This window comes from Cherax quadricarinatus, chromosome 42 (genome assembly GCF_038502225.1).
Source record: "Cherax quadricarinatus isolate ZL_2023a chromosome 42, ASM3850222v1, whole genome shotgun sequence".
NCBI lineage: Eukaryota > Metazoa > Arthropoda > Malacostraca > Decapoda > Parastacidae > Cherax > Cherax quadricarinatus.
In genome coordinates this window covers 2,042,335-2,067,402 of record NC_091333.1, presented here as the reverse complement: position 1 = coordinate 2,067,402, position 25,068 = coordinate 2,042,335, and the positions used below count along the sequence as shown (strand labels likewise).

At 49.3% G+C, this 25,068-nt stretch overlaps 2 protein-coding genes across 2 annotated transcripts in view; both read left to right on the top strand.

The window, feature by feature from the left end:
• The window catches only part of LOC128695569 (uncharacterized), an 854,631-nt gene that overhangs the window by 135,578 nt on the left and 693,985 nt on the right, over positions 1-25,068 (top strand). The window lies entirely within an intron of this gene.
• Positions 1-25,068, top strand: part of LOC128695548 (mucin-21) — a 91,249-nt gene that overhangs the window by 12,837 nt on the left and 53,344 nt on the right. The window contains exon 2 of the mRNA XM_070093196.1: positions 2,261-3,432. Within this exon, the coding sequence (XP_069949297.1) occupies positions 2,391-3,432 (1,042 nt within the window). The 5' untranslated portion in view covers positions 2,261-2,390. The remainder of the gene's footprint in view (positions 1-2,260; positions 3,433-25,068) is intronic.

Here is a 25,068-nt window from a genome sequence, read left to right as displayed (position 1 = left end):
GGACAGATACCTAAAGGCAATACATGATACGCCGGGCTGTGGTTAATAAGTTGTACTACATGCGACCAGCAGTAACAGCCTAGTTGATCAGGCCCTGAGCTACCGGGAGTCTTGGTCATGGACCGGGCCCCGGGAGCGTTGATCCCCGGAATACCCTCCAGGTAGTGGTGAGGATGGGAAGCCATCACTGAGTTGTGGGAGAAAGAAAGGATAACTAATCTGGAAATAGTGACTGAATTGGTGAAGAGGAAGAAGAGAATTGGAAAGAATGGGGAATGGAGGGTAGTTATGAAGGATGTTGGGAAGATGGAGCGTATGGAAGGTAGAAAGAGAGAGAGAAGAGGGAGCGTATGGAAGGTAGAAAGAGATAAGAGGCAGCGTATGGAAGGTAGAAAGAGAGAGAGAAGTTTAAATAACGTTATGGGATGGGGATGGGTGAGAGGTCCTCCGGTTCATTGAATCAACACCAAATATTTGCCTTCTATTCCCCCAAGATGCTTTATGACCCCTATGAGTTTAGCGCCCCCCTTCAAGAATTAAATATTTTCTTGTATAATATTGCTGTGTGTTAGCTGGAGTGTATCGTAATCCACAGGAGATACCTTCCGTGCTCTCTCTGGTAATGTCTGGAATCTGCTTGTGGTTTCTACCTGGATAATAATACCTTCAGGGGGTTTCTTTGGGTTCTCTCTGACACCTTTGTACTCTCTTAAATGACTTTGGTGTTTTAACGTTGCCTTTGTGTTTATATTTTTAACGCTTGGGTCAGGTTTTAGTGTTCCTCCCACAATGAAAGTATTTGTCATCTGCCTCGTTACTTGTCATGATGGCGTCTTCTTCCTTCTAGCTCCTTATCTTCTTGGAATTATTTACCATCTCCTCTCAGCGGTATTTATTTTAATCGTGTTTGTTTACTAGTTTCTTATATTTCCCTGTATAGTACATCTTTACCAGTTATTTTAATTCCATTCTATATTCTTCCCGTTCCTTTCCTAGTTTAAACTTGACAGTTTCTCTCATTTCTTTTGATTTACTTTTGTTAGTGCTTTCTCTGGCTTCAAGTTCCATTTTCTCAGTTCAGTTTTGATCTCGAGAACATCTGAAGCTCTTCGTGCTTTGTAGGTTCTCAATCTTCCTTCCTATGTATGGTGAACTTTGTCTCCAGGTAGATATATGTGTGTGTCGCCACCTTAAAGCCTTCAATGTCAGTCTCAGTGTATCCAACAAACCTTGAGGCGCACCTCTTTCTGCGTATATTTCACAAAAATCTTCTGGCAGATGTCTTGTGTGATCAATTACCACATTGCGACTTTATTAAATGTTTGTCACACACCTCATATCTTCACCACTCCTGATGGCTAGTGTACGACAACGTCGCATTTGACCGGCAGCATGGTGGACACAACTGATCCAGTCACCTTACTGCAAACTCTGATGTACTTGTGTGTGTGTATATGCATGTCTGCAACAAGATCACAGTAAACAGGTGATATCACAATATGCAGGACAACCACTAAGAAAAATAGTGAACTTCCAAGAGCTTTCGTGATTTCTCACATTGTCAAGAACCTATATAGTTCCTTGATAATGTGAGAAATCACGAAACGCTTGGAAGTTCCTTATTTTTTTTACAGTGGTTGTTTTGCATATACATGCCTGTGTATATATGTATATGCGTGCGTATGTATATTTATGTTCGTTTGTTTATTTTTACGCATTTTCAAAGAAAAATGTAGCATTGCTTTTGTGATAGATGGTCGAAAACGCAATATTAGTTAATGAACCAATTAAATTTACAATGGGTAAGAACAAACACACTGACAGTATATATTTGTTGTTTGTAAGAGTGTAAGATTAAATATTGTGAATAATCAGAGTGTAGTGAATACTTGTTATTGTTCAGTAATAACCCACATGGCGACAGAAACTCGGGAGAATAATTGAAGAATTAGATGTTTCATCATCCATTGGCTTTGTCAATACAAATTCAAGGACATAATGTGAAGACTGTAGCACTATATTCAAATGATGAGGTAATCAGTCCCTCTCAGGTTTGGCTGAGGGACTAATTACCTCATCTTTTGTACATAGCTCTACAGTCTTCACATCATCTTGTATTGTATTGATAAAGCCACTGGATGGCGAAACGTCTACAAATAAAGATACCCAGATGTTGCAAATGTGTCTAATTTTACAATTATTTTCCCGAGTTTGTGTTTCCGTGTGGGTTATTACTGAGTATTAAATATTGTGGTTACAGGAAGCTTGTTAGAAGTAACTGGTGAAACTGGAAGACAAAAGACGTGATATTAACATGGCCTTGTATACTTAGTGACCCAACTACATTGTTGTTGCTGTGATATAGTTAAGTTACGTAGAGTAGTTGCACGATGGGTGTAGAGAGGATGGCTGACAACAACAACGTCATCAGTAGCAGCAACATGAAAGCCAGAGCCACCTTCAACCCTTCCTCTTCCCCGTCCTCTCCTTCCTCCAGGCCTCGCAGGACTAGGCTCACCTCAGCTTCCTCCCAGGGCGTGGCTGTCATCTCGCAAGGGGGCGGGATGATAGTCAGTACCGGCCCTAAGACTACAGTTGTCGCTACTTCTGTAGCGGCGACGCACGAGGGAAGTCCTGTAGGGGACGGGGAAGTTGTTAGACGCATCCCAACTGCTGGCTTCAAGAGGCATTCACTGCTGAGCGGTGACACAAGACTTCTCAGTGCTTCATCAGTTAGCAAAGCCACCACACCGGGTAGGAAACCCAGCAGAGACTCAGACAAGATGATGTCACCTACGGCGGCGTCAAACAGAACTTTGGTGAGAAAGTGGTCCAGCACAGACGTGTTCACCACTAGTCCTTCGAACAGTACTAGAGAGAAGGCTCTTAGCAGATCCACTGTCGCCGCGAGAAAAATGAGCAATTCCTCGGAGAAGCGCAAGTCACTGACGAGTGGGGGTAGCACTGCAGGTGATGTAGGCAGCTGCAGGGACGTCACCAGGCAGGTTGAGACACAAGGGCGCCCCCGCCCAGAACCTGTCGGTAGATCCGGGACCGCCACGCGGCAGGGTGGACACAACACGCCCAACACAAACTACGGGAAACCCGAGCCTTCCTCTCTTCCCTGCAGCCCCGCCAGGCAGAGTGGGGCCACTAGGACACCTACTCCGGCGTCCTTCACCAGACTAGGCCCAGCTCGAGGAGGAGGTGTGCGAGTAACAACTCCTGGTGGTGTAGTTAACAAGGTCCCAACTACTCCCAAACACTCCACTGTTTCCTTTACCTCCACCACCAGCGCTGGTTCTACTAAGGTCACTTCCAACACCTCTTCCATGGGTACCAACGTCACCATCTCCACCAAAATCTCAACCTCCATTACTCCCGTGACGAGGAGGTACCACTCCATCTCCTCCTCCGTGCACACTCAGACAGGTAGGTCTGCCGCACATCTCTACACAGCTCTTGCTCAAACTTAATAATAAGAGGAACTTAAGTGCATTTTTTATCCACAGCGGAATTCAGAGAAATTTGTTTTAACAGAGACGTAATATGTTGAGTTAAGTGGTTTTATTGTGTACCTCTTACCCATCCTGTGGGTGGTAGTCACCCATTACCCATCCTGTGGGTGGTAGTCTCCCCATTACCCATCCTGTGGGTGGTAGTCTCCCCATTACCCATCCTGTGGGTGGTAGTCTCCCCATTACCCATCCTGTGGGTGGTAGTCTCCCCATTACCCATCCTGTGGGTGGTAGTCTCCCCATTACCCATCCTGTGGGTGGTAGTCTCCCCATTACCCATCCTGTGGGTGGTAGTCTCCCCATTACCCATCCTGTGGGTGGTAGTCTCCCCATTACCCATCCTGTGGGTGGTAGTCTCCCCATTACCCATCCTGTGGGTGGTAGTCTCCCATTACCCATCCTGTGGGTGGTAGTCTCCCCATTACCCATCCTGTGGGTGGTAGTCTCCCCATTACCCATCCTGTGGGTGGTAGTCTCCCCATTACCCATCCTGTGGGTGGTAGTCTCCCCATTACCCATCCTGTGGGTGGTAGTCTCCCCATTACCCATCCTGTGGGTGGTAGTCTCCCCATTACCCATCCTGTGGGTGGTAGTCTCCCCATTACCCATCCTGTGGGTGGTAGTCTCCCCATTACCCATCCTGTGGGTGGTAGTCTCCCCATTACCCATCCTGTGGGTGGTAGTCTCCCCATTACCCATCCTGTGGGTGGTAGTCTCCCCATTACCCATCCTGTGGGTGGTAGTCTCCCCATTACCCATCCTGTGGGTGGTAGTCTCCCCATTACCCATCCTGTGGGTGGTAGTCTCCCCATTACCCATCCTGTGGGTGGTAGTCTCCCCATTACCCATCCTGTGGGTGGTAGTCTCCCCATTACCCATCCTGTGGGTGGTAGTCTCCCCATTACCCATCCTGTGGGTGGTAGTCTCCCCATTACCCATCCTGTGGGTGGTAGTCTCCCCATTACCCATCCTGTGGGTGGTAGTCTCCCCATTACCCATCCTGTGGGTGGTAGTCTCCCCATTACCCATCCTGTGGGTGGTAGTCTCCCCATTACCCATCCTGTGGGTGGTAGTCTCCCCATTACCCATCCTGTGGGTGGTAGTCTCCCCATTACCCATCCTGTGGGTGGTAGTCTCCCCATTACCCATCCTGTGGGTGGTAGTCTCCCCATTACCCATCCTGTGGGTGGTAGTCTCCCCATTACCCATCCTGTGGGTGGTAGTCTCCCCATTACCCATCCTGTGGGTGGTAGTCTCCCCATTACCCATCCTGTGGGTGGTAGTCTCCCCATTACCCATCCTGTGGGTGGTAGTCTCCCCATTACCCATCCTGTGGGTGGTAGTCTCCCCATTACCCATCCTGTGGGTGGTAGTCTCCCCATTACCCATCCTGTGGGTGGTAGTCTCCCCATTACCCATCCTGTGGGTGGTAGTCTCCCCATTACCCATCCTGTGGGTGGTAGTCTCCCCATTACCCATCCTGTGGGTGGTAGTCTCCCCATTACCCATCCTGTGGGTGGTAGTCTCCCCATTACCCATCCTGTGGGTGGTAGTCTCCCCATTACCCATCCTGTGGGTGGTAGTCTCCCCATTACCCATCCTGTGGGTGGTAGTCTCCCCATTACCCATCCTGTGGGTGGTAGTCTCCCCATTACCCATCCTGTGGGTGGTAGTCTCCCCATTACCCATCCTGTGGGTGGTAGTCTCCCATTACCCATCCTGTGGGTGGTAGTCTCCCCATTACCCATCCTGTGGGTGGTAGTCTCCCCATTACCCATCCTGTGGGTGGTAGTCACCCATTACCCATCCTGTGGGTGGTAGTCTCCCCATTACCCATCCTGTGGGTGGTAGTCTCCCCATTACCCATCCTGTGGGTGGTAGTCTCCCCATTACCCATCCTGTGGGTGGTAGTCACCCATTACCCATCCTGTGGGTGGTAGTCACCCATTACCCATCCTGTGGGTGGTAGTCACCCCATTACTCATCCTGTGGGTGGTAGTCACCCATTACCCATCATGTGGGTGGTAGTCACCAATTACCCATTCTGTGGGGGGTAGTCACCCATTACCCATCCTGTGGGTGGTAGTCACCCCATTACCCATCCTGTGGGTGGTAGTCACCCCATTACCCATCCTGTGGGTGGTAGTCACCCATTACCCATCCTGTGGGTGGTAGTCACCCATTACCCATCCTGTGGGTGGTAGTCACCCATTACCCATCCTGTGGGTGGTAGTCACCCATTACCCATCCTGTGGGTGGTAGTCACCCATTACCCATCCTGTGGGTGGTAGTCACCCATTACCCATCCTGTGGGTGGTAGTCACCCATTACCCATCCTGTGGGTGGTAGTCTCCCCATTACCCATCCTGTGGGTGGTAGTCACCCATTACCCATCCTGTGGGTGGTAGTCACCCATTACCCATCCTGTGGGTGGTAGTCACCCATTACCCATCCTGTGGGTGGTAGTCACCCATTACCCATCCTGTGGGTGGTAGTCACCCATTACCCATCCTGTGGGTGGTAGTCACCCATTACCCATCCTGTGGGTGGTAGTCACCCATTACCCATCCTGTGGGTGGTAGTCACCCATTACCCATCCTGTGGGTGGTAGTCACCCATTACCCATCCTGTGGGTGGTAGTCACCCATTACCCATCCTGTGGGTGGTAGTCACCCATTACCCATCCTGTGGGTGGTAGTCACCCATTACCCATCCTGTGGGTGGTAGTCACCCATTACCCATCCTGTGGGTGGTAGTCACCCATTACCCATCCTGTGGGTGGTAGTCACCCATTACCCATCCTGTGGGTGGTAGTCACCCATTACCCATCCTGTGGGTGGTAGTCACCCATTACCCATCCTGTGGGTGGTAGTCACCCATTACCCATCCTGTGGGTGGTAGTCACCCATTACCCATCCTGTGGGTGGTAGTCACCCATTACCCATCCTGTGGGTGGTAGTCACCCATTACCCATCCTGTGGGTGGTAGTCACCCATTACCCATCCTGTGGGTGGTAGTCACCCATTACCCATCCTGTGGGTGGTAGTCACCCATTACCCATCCTGTGGGTGGTAGTCACCCATTACCCATCCTGTGGGTGGTAGTCACCCATTACCCATCCTGTGGGTGGTAGTCACCCATTACCCATCCTGTGGGTGGTAGTCACCCATTACCCATCCTGTGGGTGGTAGTCACCCATTACCCATCCTGTGGGTGGTAGTCACCCATTACCCATCCTGTGGGTGGTAGTCACCCATTACCCATCCTGTGGGTGGTAGTCACCCATTACCCATCCTGTGGGTGGTAGTCACCCATTACCCATCCTGTGGGTGGTAGTCACCCATTACCCATCCTGTGGGTGGTAGTCACCCATTACCCATCCTGTGGGTGGTAGTCACCCATTACCCATCCTGTGGGTGGTAGTCACCCATTACCCATCCTGTGGGTGGTAGTCACCCATTACCCATCCTGTGGGTGGTAGTCACCCATTACCCATCCTGTGGGTGGTAGTCACCCATTACCCATCCTGTGGGTGGTAGTCACCCATTACCCATCCTGTGGATGGTAGTCACCCATTACCCATCCTGTGGGTGGTAGTCACCCATTACCCATCCTGTGGATGGTAGTCACCCATTACCCATCCTGTGGGTGGTAGTCACCCATTACCCATCCTGTGGGTGGTAGTCACCCATTACCCATCCTGTGGGTGGTAGTCACCCGTTACCCATCCTGTGGGTGGTAGTCACCCATTACCCATCCTGTGGGTGGTAGTCACCCATTGCCCATCCTGTTACACCCATTACCCATCCTGTGGGTGGTAGTCACCCATTACCCATCCTGTGGGTGGTAGTCACCCATTACCCATCCTGTGGATGGTAGTCACCCATTACCCATCCTGTGGGTGGTAGTCACCCATTACCCATCCTGTGGGTGGTAGTCACCCATTACCCATCCTGTGGGTGGTAGTCACCCATTACCCATCCTGTGGGTGGTAGTCACCCATTACCCATCCTGTGGGTGGTAGTCACCCATTACCCATCCTGTGGGTGGTAGTCACCCATTACCCATCCTGTGGGTGGTAGTCACCCATTACCCATCCTGTGGGTGGTAGTCACCCATTACCCATCCTGTGGGTGGTAGTCACCCATTACCCATCCTGTGGGTGGTAGTCACCCATTACCCATCCTGTGGGTGGTAGTCACCCATTACCCATCCTGTGGGTGGTAGTCACCCATTACCCATCATGTGGGTGGTAGTCAAGAGAATACACTGAACCAACACATTATAACTGCTTACTAAGCTATACAAACACTCGAAGAATTTACAAGAATTATGTCGCTATATGACCCGTACGGATTTAGAACTTTCCCTCCCCCTCTCATGAATGCACTACTGCAAGATTAATGTATTTATTTGTAGTGGTAAAGGGTTGGTTGCACAATAAATCATATTCAGTTAGGTTAGACGAACCGCTTTAACAGACTTAGTAAAGAAAGTTACAGTTGTGAGTTATTTACAGTAGGTTAAGTTAGTGCCGTCTTACAGATATTTTTTTATTTTATGTGGTTGTTTGGACCAGTAGACCTTAGAGGTGCCTAAGTTTCCCTGTCTCTTAATATCATGTTTATTTTTCCACTATAATCTACCTTGTTCATAATTACTGTCGCATTTGTTTTGTCTTCTATCGTAAGGTGACTCCAGGATCTTTCCTTAATTCATGGTATAACTTAACAGATCTTTGAGGACAATTGTGTCACATACATAGTTGTCATCAAAGATTTGTTAAGGTATGTCATGAATTAAGGTAAGATCCTGGACGTCACCTTACGAAAGAAGACAAAACAAATGCGACAGTAATTAACATTATTAGAAAACAGGGGAGCTAACGTGTCCCTTATGCAGTGCTCCTTCTTTCTTATGTTCTTAAATACTGCATTTAGAAATACCCTTAACATTTGTGAGTGAATCGACTCGAAATTTCTGTTGTGTTTTCCACAGTTTTCAAGTACAAAATGACGCAAGTTGTAAGACAAGATCTTACAGTTTACATTTGGTTTGGTTTATAGATGAAGTATAATGCGAGCATTTATTTGTCAATAAATGATGGCAACACACTGTATTTGTCTCTCTGTTTTCCATCGTGTCATTTAATATTATTATTATAATCAAAAAGAAGCGCTAAGCCACAAGGGCTATACAGCATGTGTCATTTAATAGGTTTTGAATTAGTTGGATAAGCAGACGCTCTGTGGTGCTTGTTGCCACGTCCAAAAATATGATGATTTTCATGGGTGTGCCTGAGACATGTGACTCTTCCTGCGTAATGAAATGATGATAGATGGATTGCTGGTGTCAGTTTCGAGTCTGTTAAGTTCTTTCTCTGTTATTGTCCACAGAGTATTGGTGGACAGCCTAAAGTTACAGAGTACTGGTGGGCAGCTTAAAGTTGCAGAGTACTGGTGGGCAGCCTAAAGTTATAATGGCCTCCCTCCTTGAAGACATAACATCCTTGGCTACCTATCAGTACTCACACACTTGAAGGTCGTACATGAGGACATCTACAATATGCTGTCTGACTCCATACTTTATGTTATTACCATTCCTGTGCCTGAGACCTGACATAAACATGTTACAGGCGTACCTTATGGAGTCTGGAGACAATTATGGATGACAGAACATCATTTACAATTAAGGTGTCAGGATGAAAGAAGTGAAGGCAAGGAATATAGTGAATAATTCAGCTATTCAGATATACACAAATACAGTTACATAGATTATCATACATAGCAGCATATGTGTATAGAGACTTAAAATAACCCAAAAAATCAGACAAAGTTGGATGAATCTTATTGTAGCCAGCTGGCCTAGTGGTTTACGCCCTGGGTTCTAACCCCACCCGTACCTTGCTTTGATAATGTATTGTAATTTTTCCAGCTGCAACTTGATCGATATTGAAAGTAGATGCATGAGGGTGGCGGGTTGGCTTATTGAATTTCAGGAAGCGTGCATGTAAATACGCCACCTCAGTCAATAAGATTGCAGCATTGCAACATGGAGGTGTTCAACAGCAGCAGTGATCTCCCCTGCTAAGGACGATTATTTTGTATCAGTAGATTGTAACAGTGTGAGTCAGTCCTGCCTTGTTGAAAATGGTATAAAATACCGACAAGTTGATGATAAAGACACATGTGTAACAGTTGGGTATCTTTATTGTTGAAACGTTTCGCTTACACAGTAGTCTTCTTCAGTCAGATACAGAGGCTGTATAGGCCAGCAGGCCTGCTGCAGTGCTCCTTCCTTCCTTCCTTCCTTTCTTGTGTGTTATTGTGAACAGTGTGTGGAGTGTATCATCAGTGGTTGGTCAGTGATGTGGTGGTTGACTGCCACTGGTAGTGGGTGTAAGTGTGAGTCCTAGAGCTGTTCCACTTATATGATTACCTTTATGTAATTTACGACATGCCTGATTGATGGGACTCTAATGTTAAAATTTGTGTTAAAGTGACATCCACCAGACACATCTCTCTCACCTACCAGACACATCTCTCTCACCTACCAGACACATCTCTCTCATGGTTTAGAAAGACACGTGAGCAAACACTAGGGCACATTGGATAACGTTTCGGTCCTGGAACCTTGATCAAGGTCCCGGACCCTCAAAATCAACATAAATTTTTAACGAATTGCCAGATCTTGCCCCGTCTAGCCTGATACCTTGATGCTGATACCTTCATGCTGGTATTCTAAAAGTTAGTGTACTCGTCGCGTCTATGCTGGTACTCTCAGTGTTAGTGTACTCGTTGCGTTTATACGTTTTATTGGAGGTACTCTGCATCATCTGCCAAGTTTTTTGCTTTCATAGGGAGTGATTTTAGTGTGCAGGTTTGGGACCAGTCCCTCCAGTATTTTCCTGGTGTAAATTATGATTTGCCTTTCTCGCCTACGTTCCAAGGAATACGGTTGAGAGGATTTAAGACGTCCCCAGCGGAAGTACAGGGGGTTATTAAGTGAGTGTAGCAAGATGTACAAGTCATTGTAGCTAGTTGTACTCTGGTCTGAGACCGGGGAAAGGGTAAGGGGAGAGGGAGGGAATGGGTGAAAGGAGGGGTAGGGGGGCTAGTGACCTGCATGCATCAACAGGTTGCAGGCAGGAGAGACATTGACCTTGTGTGCATCCTGGGGTGGGTAGCAGGTGTTGCAATGTGATTGGTGTTCACCTGTGCACGTGTTCAGTGTTATGTTGGGTGTTCACGTGTGCTTGTGCTCATAGTTCACGCTGGATGTTCACCTGTGCTCAGTGTTATATTGGGTATTCACCTATGCTCACCACTATCGGTACGTGGCAGCTTAAGTACATGTATGTGTGGCAGCTTGAAGTGTCAAAACCTGCTACAAGTCAAGTTTTTCCTTGCTTTCCTGTCAAACTCTGTTCCTGACTCAGGTGTCTCAGTTCTAACACCTGCTAAGTTTTCTCACCTTCATCTGCTCATGTTATTACTGTGTTTAGGGAAGCCTTTCATTGCTTAATTTAAAGAAATGTTCATTGTTCTTATATGGCCTAAAAATACATTCCATTATTCTCCAGTGTTGTGTTGTGGTGTTAGTGGTGGTGTGGTGTTGTGTTGTGGTGTTGGTGGTGGTGTGGTGTTGTGTTGTGGTGTTAGTGGTGGTGTGGTGTTGTGTTGTGGTGTTAGTGGTGGTGTGGTGTTGTGTTGTTAGTGGTGGTGTGGTGTTGTTAGTGGTGGTGTGGTGTTGTGTTGTTAGTGGTGGTGTGGTGTTGTTAGTGGTGGTGTGGTGTTGTGTTGTGTTGTTAGTGGTGGTGTGGTGTTGTGTTGTGGTGTTAGTGGTGGTGTGGTGTTGTGTTGTGGTGTTAGTGGTGGTGTGGTGTTGTGTTGTGGTGTTAGTGGTGGTGTGGTGTTGTGGTGTTAGTGGTGGTGTTGTGTTGTGTTGTGGTTTTAGTGGTGGTGTAGTGTTGTGTTGTGGTGTTAGTGGTTTTGTGGTGGTGTAGTGCTCGTAATGGTGTGGATCACCCGGGGCAGTGTTGTGTGGATCACTCGGGGCAGTGTTGTGTGGATCACTCGGGGCAGTGTTGTGTGGATCAGTCGGGGCAGTGTTGTGTGGATCACTCGGGGCAGTGTTGTGTGGATCACCTGGGGCAGTGTTGTGTGGATCACCCGGGGCAGTGTTGTGTGGATCAATCGGGGCAGTGTTGTGTGGATCACTCGGGGCAGTGTTGTGTGGATCACCCGGGGCAGTGTTGTGTGGATCACTGGGGCAGTGTTGTGTGGATCACTCGGGGCAGTGTTGTGTGGATCACTCGGGTCAGTGTTGTGTGGATCACTCGGGTCAGTGTTGTGTGGATCACCCGGGGCAGTGTTGTGTGGATCACCCGGGGCAGTGTTGTGTGGATCACTCGGGGCAGTGTTGTGTGGATCACTCGGGGCAGTGTTGTGTGGATCACTGGGCAGTGTTGTGTGGATCACCCGGGGCAGTGTTGTGTGGATCATCCGGGGTAGTGTTGTGTGGATCACCCGGGGCAGTGTTGTGTGGATCACTGGGGCAGTGTTGTGTGGATCACTGGGCAGTGTTGTGTGGATCACCCGGGGCAGTGTTGCGTGGATCACCCGGGGCAGTGTTGTGTGGATCACTCGGGGCAGTGTTGTGTGGATCACCCGGGGCAGTATTGTGTGGATCACTGGGGCAGTGTTGTGTGGATCACTCGGGGCAGTGTTGTGTGGATCACTCGGGTCAGTGTTGTGTGGATCACTCGGGTCAGTGTTGTGTGGATCACCCGGGGCAGTGTTGTGTGGATCACCCGGGGCAGTGTTGTGTGGATCACTCGGGGCAGTGTTGTGTGGATCACTCGGGGCAGTGTTGTGTGGATCACTGGGCAGTGTTGTGTGGATCACCCGGGGCAGTGTTGTGTGGATCACTGGGGCAGTGTTGTGTGGATCACTGGGCAGTGTTGTGTGGATCACCCGGGGCAGTGTTGCGTGGATCACCCGGGGCAGTGTTGTGTGGATCACCCGGGGCAGTGTTGTGTGGATCACTCGGGGCAGTGTTGTGTGGATCACTCGGGGCAGTATTGTGTGGATCACTGGGGCAGTGTTGTGTGGATCACTGGGGCAGTGTTGTGTGGATCACCCGGGCAGTGCTGTGTGGATCATTGGGGCAGTGTTAGTGTTGATCACTGGGGCAGTGTTGTGTGGATCACCCGGGGCAGTGTTGTGTGGATCACTGGGGCAGTGTTGTGTGGATCACTGGGGCAGTGTTGTGTGGATCACCCGGGGCAGTGTTGTGTGGATCACCCGGGGCAGTGTTGCTTGAGACACTCCGTCAGGAAAATCAGGTCGGACCGCCACCTTTGCTCTTCTAGACGAAGGTGGAGATGTTCCAAACATGACAGGTGGTGTGTGGGTGAGTGTAGTGGTTGTTGGGGTGGTGTGTGGGTGAATGTGGCGGTTGTTGGGGTGGTGTGTGGGTGAATGTGGCGGTGTTTGTTGGGGTGATGTGTGGGTGAATGTGGCGGTTGTTGGGGTGGTGTGTGGGTGAATGTGGTGGTTGTTGGGGTGGTGTGTGGGTGAATGTGGTAGTTGTTGGGATGGTGTGTGGGTGATGTGATGGTGTTTGTTGGTGAGTGTGATGGTGTGTTTGTTGGGGTAGTGTGTGAGTGAATATGGTGGTGTGTTTGTTGGGGTGGTGTGTGGGTGAATGTGGTGGTGTTTGTTTGGGTGGTGTGTGGATGAGTGTAATGGTGTGTTTGTTGGAGTGGTGTGTGGGTGAATGTGGTAGTTGTTGGGATGGTGTGTGGGTGATGTGGTGGTGTTTCTTGGGGTGGTGTGTGGGTGAATGTGGTGGTGTGTTTGTTGGGGTGGTGTGTGGGTGAATATGGTGGTGTTGTTGGATGGTGTGGGTACGTGTAGCAGTTTGGGTTGTGAGAGGGGTGAGTGTGGTGGTGTGTTGGAGGGTGGTGGTGCACCACTCATCATGATGGTGGCGATGTCCGCCTGTTACACCGCCTCTCCTCCCGGTCCTGATATCATTGCCAGAATGTTTTCCTGATGCATGGCGTTGCTGGAGCTTCTCTCAACCACAACTCATACTGTGGAATGTCGCCATCTTTCTACCTGATTATTCTCCACTTACATTTGTCATAATGAACTATTTACCAAAGGGGAATTATATTAGTTCACTTAAAGGCATGGATAATGCTCTTAAGTGGTTGACACTTGTGTTTGAGGGCGCTGACACTTACAATTAAAACAGCATCACTTACACACAGTACCACGGAAAATATACAACAGCATCACAGAAAACAGCAGAAGACAACTTTACACTGACAGCAGGAGACAGCTTTACACTGACAGCAGGAGACAGCTTTACACTGACAGCAGAAGACAGCTTTACACTGACAGCAGGAGACAGCTTTACACTGACAGCAGAAGACAGCTTTACACTGACAGCAGAAGACAGCTTTACATTGACAGCAGAAGACAGCTTTACACTGACAGCAGAAGACAGCTTTACACTGACAGCAGAAGACAGCTTTACACTGACAGCAGAAGACAACTTTACACTGTCAGCAGAAGACAGCTTTACACTGACAGCAGAAGACAACTTTACACTGTCAGCAGAAGACAGCTTTACACTGTCAGCAGAAGACAACTTTACACTGACAGCAGAAGACAGCTTTACACTGAGAGCAGAAGACAACTTTACACTGTCAGCAGAAGACAGCTTTACACTGTCAGCAGAAGACAACTTTCCACTGACAGCAGAAGACAACTTTACACTGTCAGCAGAAGACAGCTTTACACTGACAGCAGAAGACAACTTTACACTGTCAGCAGAAGACAACTTTACACTGACAGCAGAAGACAACTTTACACTGTCAGCAGAAGACAGCTTTACACTGACAGCAGAAGACAGCTTTACACTGACAGCAGAAGACAGCTTTACACTGACAGCAGAAGACAGCTTTACACTGACAGCAGAAGACAGCTTTACACTGACAGCAGAAGACAGCTTTACACTGACAGCAGAAGACAGCTTTACACTGACAGCAGAAGACAGCTTTACATTGACAGCAGAAGACAACTTTACACTGACAGCAGAAGACAACTTTACACTGACAGCAGAAGACAACTTTACACTGTCAGCAGAAGACAACTTTACACTGTCAGCAGAAGACAACTTTACACTGTCAGCAGAAGACAACTTTACACTGACAGCAGAAGACAGCTTTACACTGTCAGCAGAAGACAACTTTACACTGTCAGCAGAAGACAACTTTACACTGACAGCAGAAGACAGCTTTACACTGACAGCAGAAGACAACTTTACACTGTCAGCAGAAGACAACTTTACACTGACAGCAGAAGACAGCTTTACACTGACAGCAGAAGACAGCTTTACACTGACAGCAGAAGACAACTTTACACTGACAGCAGAAGACAGCTTTACACTGACAGCAGAAGACAACTTTACAGTGACAGCAGAAGACAGCTTTACACTGACAGCAGAAGACAGCTTTACACTGACAGTAGAAGACAGCTTTACACTGACAGCAGAAGACAGCTTTACACTGACAGCAGAAGACAGCTTTACACTGTCAGCAGAAGACAACTTTACACTGACAGCAGAAGACAGCTTTACACTGACAGCAGAAGACAGCTTTACACTGACAGCAGAAGACAACTTTACACTGACAGCAGAAGACAACTTTACACTGTCAGCAGAAGACAACTTTACACTGTCAGCAGAAGACAACTTTACACTGTCAGCAGAAGACAACTTTACACTGACAGCAGAAGACAACTTTACACTGTCAGCAGAAGACAACTTTACACTGTCAGCAGAAGACAACTTTACACTGACAGCAGAAGACAACTTTACACTGACAGCAGAAGACAACTTTACACTGACAGCAGAAGACAACTTTACACTGTCAGCAGAAGACAACTTTACACTGTCAGCAGAAGACAACTTTACACTGACAGCAGAAGACAACTTTACACTGTCAGCAGAAGACAACTTTACACTGTCAGCAGAAGACAACTTTACACTGACAGCAGAAGACAACTTTACACTGTCAGCAGAAGACAACTTTACACTGACAGCAGAAGACAACTTTACATTGTCAGCAGAAGACAACTTTACACTGACAGCAGAAGACAACTTTACACTGACAGCAGAAGACAGCTTTACACTGACAGCAGAAGACAACTTTACACTGTCAGCAGAAGACAACTTTACACTGTCAGCAGAAGACAACTTTACACTGACAGCAGAAGACAACTTTACACTGTCAGCAGAAGACAGCTTTACACTGTCAGCAGAAGACAACTTTACACTGTCAGCAGAAGACAACTTTACACTGTCAGCAGAAGACAACTTTACACTGACAGCAGAAGACAACTTTACACTGTCAGCAGAAGACAACTTTACACTGTCAGCAGAAGACAACTTTACACTGTCAGCAGAAGACAACTTTACACTGTCAGCAGAAGACAACTTTACACTGTCAGCAGAAGACAACTTTACACTGTCAGCAGAAGACAACTTTACACTGTCAGCAGAAGACAACTTTACACTGTCAGTGCAATAAAAATGTGTGTTTAGATATAAAAGATTTAGGTGTTGTTATCCAGGCTTTTGTGTTATTTAAATGTCAGGTGGTCAGAGGTAAGGTCAGGTGGTCAGAGGTAAGGTCAGGTGGTCAGAGGTAAGGTCAGGTGGTCAGAGGTAAGGTCAGGTGGTCAGAGGTAAGGTCAGGTGGTCAGAGGTAAGGTCAGGTGGTCAGAGGTAAGGTCAGGTGGTCAGAGGGAAGGTCAGGTGGTCAGAGGTAAGGTCAGGTGGTCAGAGGTAAGGTCAGGTGGTCAGAGGTAAGGTCAGGTGGTCAGAGGGAAGGTCAGGTGGTCAGAGGTAAGGTCAGGTGGTCAGAGGTAAGGTCAGAGGGAAGGTCAGGTGGTCAGAGGTAAGGTCAGGTGGTCAGAGGTATGGTCAGAGGGAAGGTCAGGTGGTCAGAGGTAAGGTCAGAGGGAAGGTCAGGTGGTCAGAGGTAAGGTCAGGTGGTCAGAGGTAAGGTCAGGTGGTCCGAGGTAAGGTCAGGTGGTCCGAGGTAAGGTCAGGTGGTCAGAGGGAAGGTCAGGTGATCAGAGGGAAGGTCAGGTGGTCAGAGGGAAGGTCAGGTGGTCAGAGGTAAGGTCAGGTGGTCAGAGGTAAGGTCAGGTGGTCAGAGGGAAGGTCAGGTGGTCAGAGGGAAGGTCAGGTGGTCAGAGGTAAGGTCAGGTGGTCAGAGGTAAGGTCAGGTGGTCAGAGGTAAGGTCAGGTGGTCAGAGGTAAGGTCAGGTGGTCAGAGGTAAGGTCAGGTGGTCAGAGGTAAGGTCAGGTGGTCAGAGGGAAGGTCAGGTGATCAGAGGGAAGATCAGGTGGTCAGAGGGAAGGTCAGGTGATCAGAGGGAAGGTCAGGTGGTCAGAGGTAAGGTCAGGTGGTCAGAGGTAAGGTCAGGTGGTCAGAGGTAAGGTCAGGTGGTCAGAGGTAAGGTCAGGTGGTCAGAGGTAAGGTCAGGTGGTCAGAGGTAAGGTCAGGTGGTCAGAGGGAAGGTCAGGTGATCAGAGGGAAGATCAGGTGGTCAGAGGTAAGGTCAGGTGGTCAGAGGTAAGGTCAGGTGGTCAGAGGGAAGGTCAGGTGATCAGAGGGAAGATCAGGTGGTCAGAGGGAAGGTCAGGTGATCAGAGGGAAGGTCAGGTGATCAGAGGGAAGGTCAGGTGGTCAGAGGGAAGGTCAGGTGGTCAGAGGGAAGGTCACGTGGATCAGGTGGTCAGAGGGAAGGTCAGGTGGTCAGACAGAAGGTCACGTGGGTCAGGTGATCAGAGGGAAGGTCAGGTGGTCAGAGGGAAGGTCAGGTGGGTCAGTGGGAAGGTCAGGTGGTCAGAGGGAAGGTCAGGTGGTCAGAGGGAAGGTCAGGTGGTCAGAGGGAAGGTCAGGTGGTCAGAGGGAAGGTCAGGTGATCAGAGGGAAGGTCAGGTGGGTCAGGTGATCAGAGGGAAGGTCAGGTGGTCAGAGGGAGGGTCAGGTGGGTCAGAGGGAAGGTCAGGTGGTCAGAGGGAAGGTCACGTGGGTCAGGTGGTCAGAGGGAAGGTCAGGTGGGTCAGAGGGAAGGTCAGGTGGTCAGAGGGAAGGTCACGTGGGTCAGGTGGTCAGAGGGAAGGTCAGGTGGTCAGAGGGAAGGTCACGTGGGTCAGGTGATCAGAGGGAAGGTCAGGTGGTCAGAGGGAAGGTCAGGTGGTCAGAGGGAAGATCAGGTGGTCAGAGGGAAGGTCACGTGGGTCAGGTGATCAGAGGGAAGGTCAGGTGGTCAGAGGGAAGGTCAGGTGGGTCAGAGGGAAGGTCAGGTGGTCAGAGGGAAGGTCAGGTGGTCAGAGGGAAGGTCACGTATGTCAGGTGGTCAGAGGGAAGGTCACTTGGGTCAGTTGATCAGAGGGAAGGTCAGGTAGTCATAGGGAAGGTCAGGTGGGTCAGGTAGTCATAGGGAAGGTCACGTGGGTCAGGTGGTCATAGGGAAGGTCACAGGGGTCAGGTGGTCATAGGGAAGGTCACAGGGGTCAGGTGGTCATAGGGAAGGTCACAGGGGTCAGGAAGTCATGGGGAAGGTCACAGGAGTCAGGTGGTCACATGGAAATGTGCGTGTACTCACCTAGTTGTGGTTGCACTGGTCGAGTCACAGCTCCTCTCTGTGTGTATGTTTAATTGTATTTGATATAAACACTTCTGTACCGATGTTAACACTATCCGTCATCCACTGTAACGATTCGGTCTATCAGTCTGGGACCGGGCCGCGGGGGCGCCGACCCCAGGAATCATCTTCAGGGATCATTTTCATAGCGAGTCGAACACAGTCCAGATCTTCCATGAGAGGGGCTGAGCAGTCAGGTTGTTGGTGCTGGCTGCCCGCACGCCCACGTCAGCACCGCAGTTAGTTATTGATTTAAGCGTGGGTTCAGGTGACTCCATGAACCCAGGGTTTCACCTGAAACCCGTTACAGAATTTAATTTCCTGGCTGCGTGCTAGACTGCCACGCTAGAAGCTCTGGTGCCACGCCATCACTGCTGTACCTCAGCACTCAGGTGCCACGCCATCACTGCTGTACCTCAGTACTCAGGTGCCACGCCATCACTGCTGTACCTCAGCACTCAGGTGCCACGCCATCACTGCTGTACCTCAGCACTCAGGTGCCACGCCATCACTGCTGTACCTCAGTACTCAGGTGCCACGCCATCACTGCTGTACCTCAGCACTCAGGTGCCACGCCATCACTGCTGTACCTCAGCACTCAGGTGCCACGCCATCACTGCTGTACCTCAGCACTCAGGTGCCACGCCATCACTGCTGTACCTCAGCACTCAGGTGCCACGCCATCACTGCTGTACCTCAGCACTCAGGTGCCACGCCATCACTGCTGTACCTCAGCACTCAGGTGCCACGCCATCACTGCTGTACCTCAGCACTCAGGTGCCACGCCATCACTGCTGTACCTCAGCACTCAGGTGCCACGCCATCACTGCTGTACCTCAGCACTCAGGTGCCACGCCATCACTGCTGTACCTCAGCACTAAGGTCCACGCCATCACTGCTGTACCTCAGCACTCAGGTGCCACGCCATCACTGCTGTACCTCAGCACTCAGGTGCCACGCCATCACTGCTGTACCTCAGCACTCAGGTGCCACGCCATCACTGCTGTACCTCAGCACTCAGGTGCCACGCCATCACTGCTGTACCTCAGCACTCAGGTGCCACGCCATCACTGCTGTACCTCAGCACTCAGGTGCCACGCCATCACTGCTGTACCTCAACACTCAGGTGCCACGCCATCACTGCTGTACCTCAACACTCAGGTGCCACGCCATCACTTGTACCTCAGCACTCAGGTGCCACGCCATCACTGCTGTACCTCAGCACTCAGGTGCCACGCCATCACTGCTCTACCTCAGCACTCAGGGTCCACGCCATCACTGCTGTACCTCAGCACTCAGGTGCCACGCCATCACTGCTGTACCTCAGCACTCTGGTGCCACGCCATCACTGCTGTACCTCAGCACTCAGGTACCACGCCATCACTGATGTACCTCAGCACTCAGGTGCCACGCCATCACTGCTGTACCTCAGCACTCAGGTGCCACGCCATCACTGCTGTACCTCAGCACTCAGGGTCCACGCCATCACTGCTGTACCTCAGCACTCAGGGTCCACGCCATCACTGCTGTACCTCAGCACTCAGGTGCCACGCCATCACTGCTGTACCTCAGCACTCAGGTGCCACGCCATCACTGCTGTACCTCAGCACTCAGGGTCCACGCCATCACTGCTGTACCTCAGTACTCAGGTGCCACGCCATCACTCCTGTACCTCAGCACTCAGGTGCCACGCCAAAACTGTTGTACCTCAGCACTCAGGTACCACGCCATCACTGCTGTACCTCAGCACTCTGGTGCCACGCCATCACTGCTGTACCTCAGCACTCAGGTGCCACGCCATCACTGCTGTACCTCAGTACTCAGGTGCCACGCCATCACTGTTCTACCTCAGCACTCAGGGTCCACGCCATCACTGCTGTACCTCAGCACTCAGGTACCACGCCATCACTGATGTACCTCAGCACTCAGGTGCCACGCCATCACTGCTCTACCTCAGCACTCAGGGTCCACGCCATCACTGCTGTACCTCAGTACTCAGGTGCCACGCCATCACTGCTGTACCTCAGTACTCAGGTGCCACGCCATCACTGTTCTACCTCAGCACTCAGGTGCTACGTCATCGCTGCTGTACCTCAGCACTCAGGGTCCACGCCATCACTGCTGTACCTCAGCACTCAGGTGCCACGCCATCACTGTTGTACCTCAGCACTCAGGGTCCACGCCATCACTGTTGTACCTCAGCACTCAGGTGCCACGCCATCACTGTTGTACCTCAGCACTCAGGGTCCACGCCATCACTGCTGTACCTCAGCACTCAGGTGCCACGCCATCACTGTTGTACCTCAGCACTCAGGGTCCACGCCATCACTGCTGTACCTCAGTACTCAGGTGCCACGCCATCACTGTTGTACCTCAGCACTCAGGTGCCACGCCATCACTGCTGTACCTCATTACTCAGATGCCACGCCATCACTGTTGCACTCACCACGCCATCAGTACTCAGGTGCCACGCCATCACTGCTGTACCTCAGCACTCAGGGTCCACGCCATCACTGTTGTACCTCAGCACTCAGGTACCACGCCATCACTGTTGTACCTCAGCACTCAGGGTCCACGCCATCACTGTTGTACCTCAGCACTCAGGTACCACGCCATCACTGTTGTACCTCAGCACTCAGGGTCCACGCCATCACTGTTGTACCTCAGCACTCAGGTACCACGCCGTCACTGTTGTACCTCAGCACTCAGGGTCCACGCCATCACTGTTGTACCTCAGCACTCAGGTACCACGCCATCACTGTTGTACCTCAGCACTCAGGTACCACGCCATCACTGTTGTACCTCAGCACTCAGGTACCACGCCATCACTGTTGTACCTCAGCACTCAGGGTCCACGCCATCACTGTTGTACCTCAGCACTCAGGTACCACGCCGTCACTGTTGTACCTCAGCACTCAGGGTCCACGCCATCACTGTTGTACCTCAGCACTCAGGTACCACGCCGTCACTGTTGTACCTCAGCACTCAGGTACCACGCCGTCACTGTTGTACCTCAGCACTCAGGGTCCACGCCATCACTGTTGTACATCAGCACTCAGGGTCCACGCCATCACTGTTGTACCTCAGCACTCAGGTACCACGCCATCACTGTTGTACCTCAGCACTCAGGTACCACGCCATCACTGTTGTACCTCAGCACTCAGGGTCCACGCCATCACTGTTGTACATCAGCACTCCAGGTTCCCAGTGAACGTTCACTGTTATCTGTAGCGTTTACATGATGGTTGATAAAGGCAGTGATACGTAGTATAGTGAGTGTGGTGATAGTTGTTGGTGTGTGTGATAGTTGTTGGTGTGTGTGATATTTGTTGGTGTGATAGTTGTTGGTGTGTGTGATAGTTGTTGGTGTGTGTGATAGTTGTTGGTGTGTGATAGTTGTTGGTGTGTGTGATAGTTGTTGATGTGTGTGATAGTTGGTGGTGTGTGTGATAGTTGTTAGTGTGTGTGATAGTTGTTGGTGTGTGTGATAGTTGTTGGTGTGTGTGATAGTTGTTGGTGTGTGTGATAGTTGGTGGTGTGTGTGATAGTTGTTGATGTGTGTGTGATTGTTGGTGTGTGTGATAGTTGTTGGTGTGTGTGATAGTTGTTGGTGTGTGTGATAGTTGTTGGTGTGTGTGTGATAGTTGTTGGTGTGTGTGATAGTTGTTGGTGTGTGTGATAGTTGTTGGTGTGTGTGATAGTTGTTGGTGTGTGTTAGTTGGTGGTGTGTGTGATAGTTGTTGGTGTGTGTGATAGTTGTTGGTGTGTGATAGTTGTTAGTGTGTGATAGTTGTTGGTGTGTGTGATAGTTGTTGGTGTGTGTGATAGTTGTTGGGTGTGTGATAGTTGTTGGTGTGTGATAGTTGTTGGTGTGTGTGATAGTTGTTGGTGTGTGTGATAGTTGGTGGTGTGTGTGATAGTTGTTGGTGTGTGTGATAGTTGTTGGTGTGTGTGATAGTTGTTAGTGTGTGTGATAGTTGTTGGTGTGTGTGATAGTTGTTGGTGTGTGTGATAGTTGTTGGTGTGTGTGATAGTTGTTGGTGTGTGTGATAGTTGTTGGTGTGTGATAGTTGTTGATGTGTGTGATAGTTGTTAGTGTGTGTGATAGTTGTTGGTGTGTGTGATAGTTGTTGGTGTGTGTGTGATAGTTGTTGGTGTGTGTGATAGTTGTTGGTGTGTATGATAGTTGTTGGTGTGTGTGATAGTTGTTGGTGTGTGATAGTTGTTAGTGTGTGTGATAGTTGTTGGTGTGTGTGATAGTTGTTGGTGTGTGTGATAGTTGTTGGTGTGTGTGATAGTTGTTAGTGTGTGATAGTTGTTGGTGTGTGTGATAGTTGTTGGTGTGTGTGATAGTTGTTGGTGTGTGATAGTTGTTAGTGTGTGTAATAGTTGTTGGTGTGTGTGATAGTTGTTGGTGTGTGTGATAGTTGTTGGTGTGTGTGATAGTTGTTGGTGTGTTTGATAGTTGTTAGTGTGTGTGATAGTTGTTGGTGTGTGTGATAGTTGTTGGTGTGTTTGATAGTTGGTGGTGTGTGTGATAGTTGTTGGTGTGTGTGTGATAGTTGTTGGTGTGTGTGATAGTTGCTGGTGTGTGTGATAGTTGTTGGTGTGTGTGATAGTTGTTGGTGTGTGTTATAGTTGATGTGTGTGATAGTTGTTAGTGTGTGTGATAGTTGTTGGTGTGTGTGATAGTTGTTGGTGTGTGTGATAGTTGTTGGTGTGTGTGTGATAGTTGTTGGTGTGTGTGATAGTTGTTGGTGTGTGTGATAGTTGTTGGTGTGTGTGATAGTTGTTGGTGTGTGTGATAGTTGTTAGTGTGTGTGATAGTTGTTGGTGTGTGTGATAGTTGTTGGTGTGTGTGTGATAGTTGTTGGTGTGTGTGATAGTTGTTGGTGTGTGTGATAGTTGTTGGTGTGTGTGATAGTTGTTAGTGTGTGTGATAGTTGTTGGTGTGTGATAGTTGTTTGCATGTGTGATAGTTGTTGGTGTGTGTGATAGTTGGTGTGTGATAGTTGTTGGTGTGTGTGATAGTTGTTGGTGTGTGTGATAGTTGTTGGTGTGTGTGATAGTTGTTGGTGTGTGTGATGGTTGGTGGTGTGTGTGATAGTTGTTGGTGTGTGTGATAGTTGTTGGTGTGTGTGATAGTTGTTGGTGTGTGATAGTTGGTGGTGTGTGTGATAGTTGTTGGTGTGTGTGATAGTTGTTGGTGTGTGTGATAGTTGGTGTGTGTGATAGTTGTTGGTGTGTGTGATAGTTGTTGGTGTGTGTGATAGTTGTTGGCGTGTGTGATAGTTGTTGGTGTGTGTGATAGTTGTTGGTGTGTGTGATAGTTGTTGGTGTGTGTGATAGTTGTTGGCGTGTGTGACAGTTGTTGGTGTGTGTGATAGTTGGTGTGTGTGATAGTTGTTGGTGTGTGTGAGGGTGGTGTGTGTGATAGTTGTTGGTGTGTGTGATAGTTGTTGGTGTGTGTGATAGTTGTTGGCATGTGTGATAGTTGTTGGTGTGTGTGATAGTTGGTGCGTGTGATAGTTGTTGGTGTGTGTGATGGTGGTTTGTGTGATAGTTGTTGGTGTGTGTGATAGTTGTTGGTGTGGGTGATAGTTGGTGTGTGTGATAGTTGTTGGTGTGTGTGATGGTGGTGTGTGTGATAGTTGTTGTGTTGATAGTGGTGTCTTTCTTGATGCTGTCATTTTTCTTATGATTTCATTGTTGCCCTTATGATGTCATTGTTGCCCTTATGATGTCATTGTTGCCCTTATGATGTCATTGTTGTCCTTGTGATGTCATTGTTGTCCTTATGTCATGTCAATATTGTCCTTATGATGTCGTTGCCTTGTCTACCTACGTGAAGTCTACCTGGAGGGTAGTGGAATCAGGGTAGGGAATCAGTGCCCCCGTGGCCCGGTCCATGACCAGGCCTCCCGGTGGATCGGCCTGATCAACCAGGCTGTTACTTCTTGCAGCATGTAGTCCAGCATACGAATTACAGCCTGGCTGATCCGGCACTGACTTAACGTATCTGTCCAGCTTCCTCTTGAAGGCAGCCAGGGGTCTATTGGTAATTCCCCTTATGCATGGTGGGAGGCTGTTGAAGAGTCTTGGGCCCCGGACACTTATGGTGTTTTCTCTTAGTGTACTAATGGCGCCCCATACTTTTCGCTGGGACTATGTTGCACCGCCTTTCAAGCCTTTTGCTTTCGTAGGGAGTGATTTCTGTGTGCAGATTAGGGACCAATCCCTCTAGAATTTTGTAAGTGGTTGGTGGTTAGTGTTGGTGCAGGTGGTTAGTGCTGGTGTAGGTGGCTAGTGGTTAGTGTTGGTGCAGGTGGTTAGTGCTGGTGTAGGTGGCTGGTGGTTAGTGCTGGTGTAGGTGGCTGGTGGTTAGTGCTGGTGTAGGTGGCTGGTGATTAGTGCTGGTGTAGGTGGCTGGTAGTTAGTGCTGGTGTAGGTAGTTAGTGCTGGTGTAGGTGGTTAGTGCTGGTGTAGGTAGTTAGTGCTGGTGTTGGTGGCTGGTAGTGGGTTGAACTTCCTCGTCACTCAACACTGGCGTCACTGGCCCACATCCTGCCTCAACTCGCCGACCTCTGCTTGCAATAACTCAGACTTATAACTGTCCTTGTTTATGGACTTTGTGTGACTAATGGACTAATTAACTTGATACTAAACTGCTTATTTAACGTATGTTACGGCTATCAAGTATAGAAGCAAAGTACTGGGGCCAGGCGATGCTTGTTGACAGTGTTGGTGGTCAAGCGGAAGTGCTTTGTGGTTCATGGCTGTTATTCTCGTCTCTTGGATGACCGAACAACCAGCAC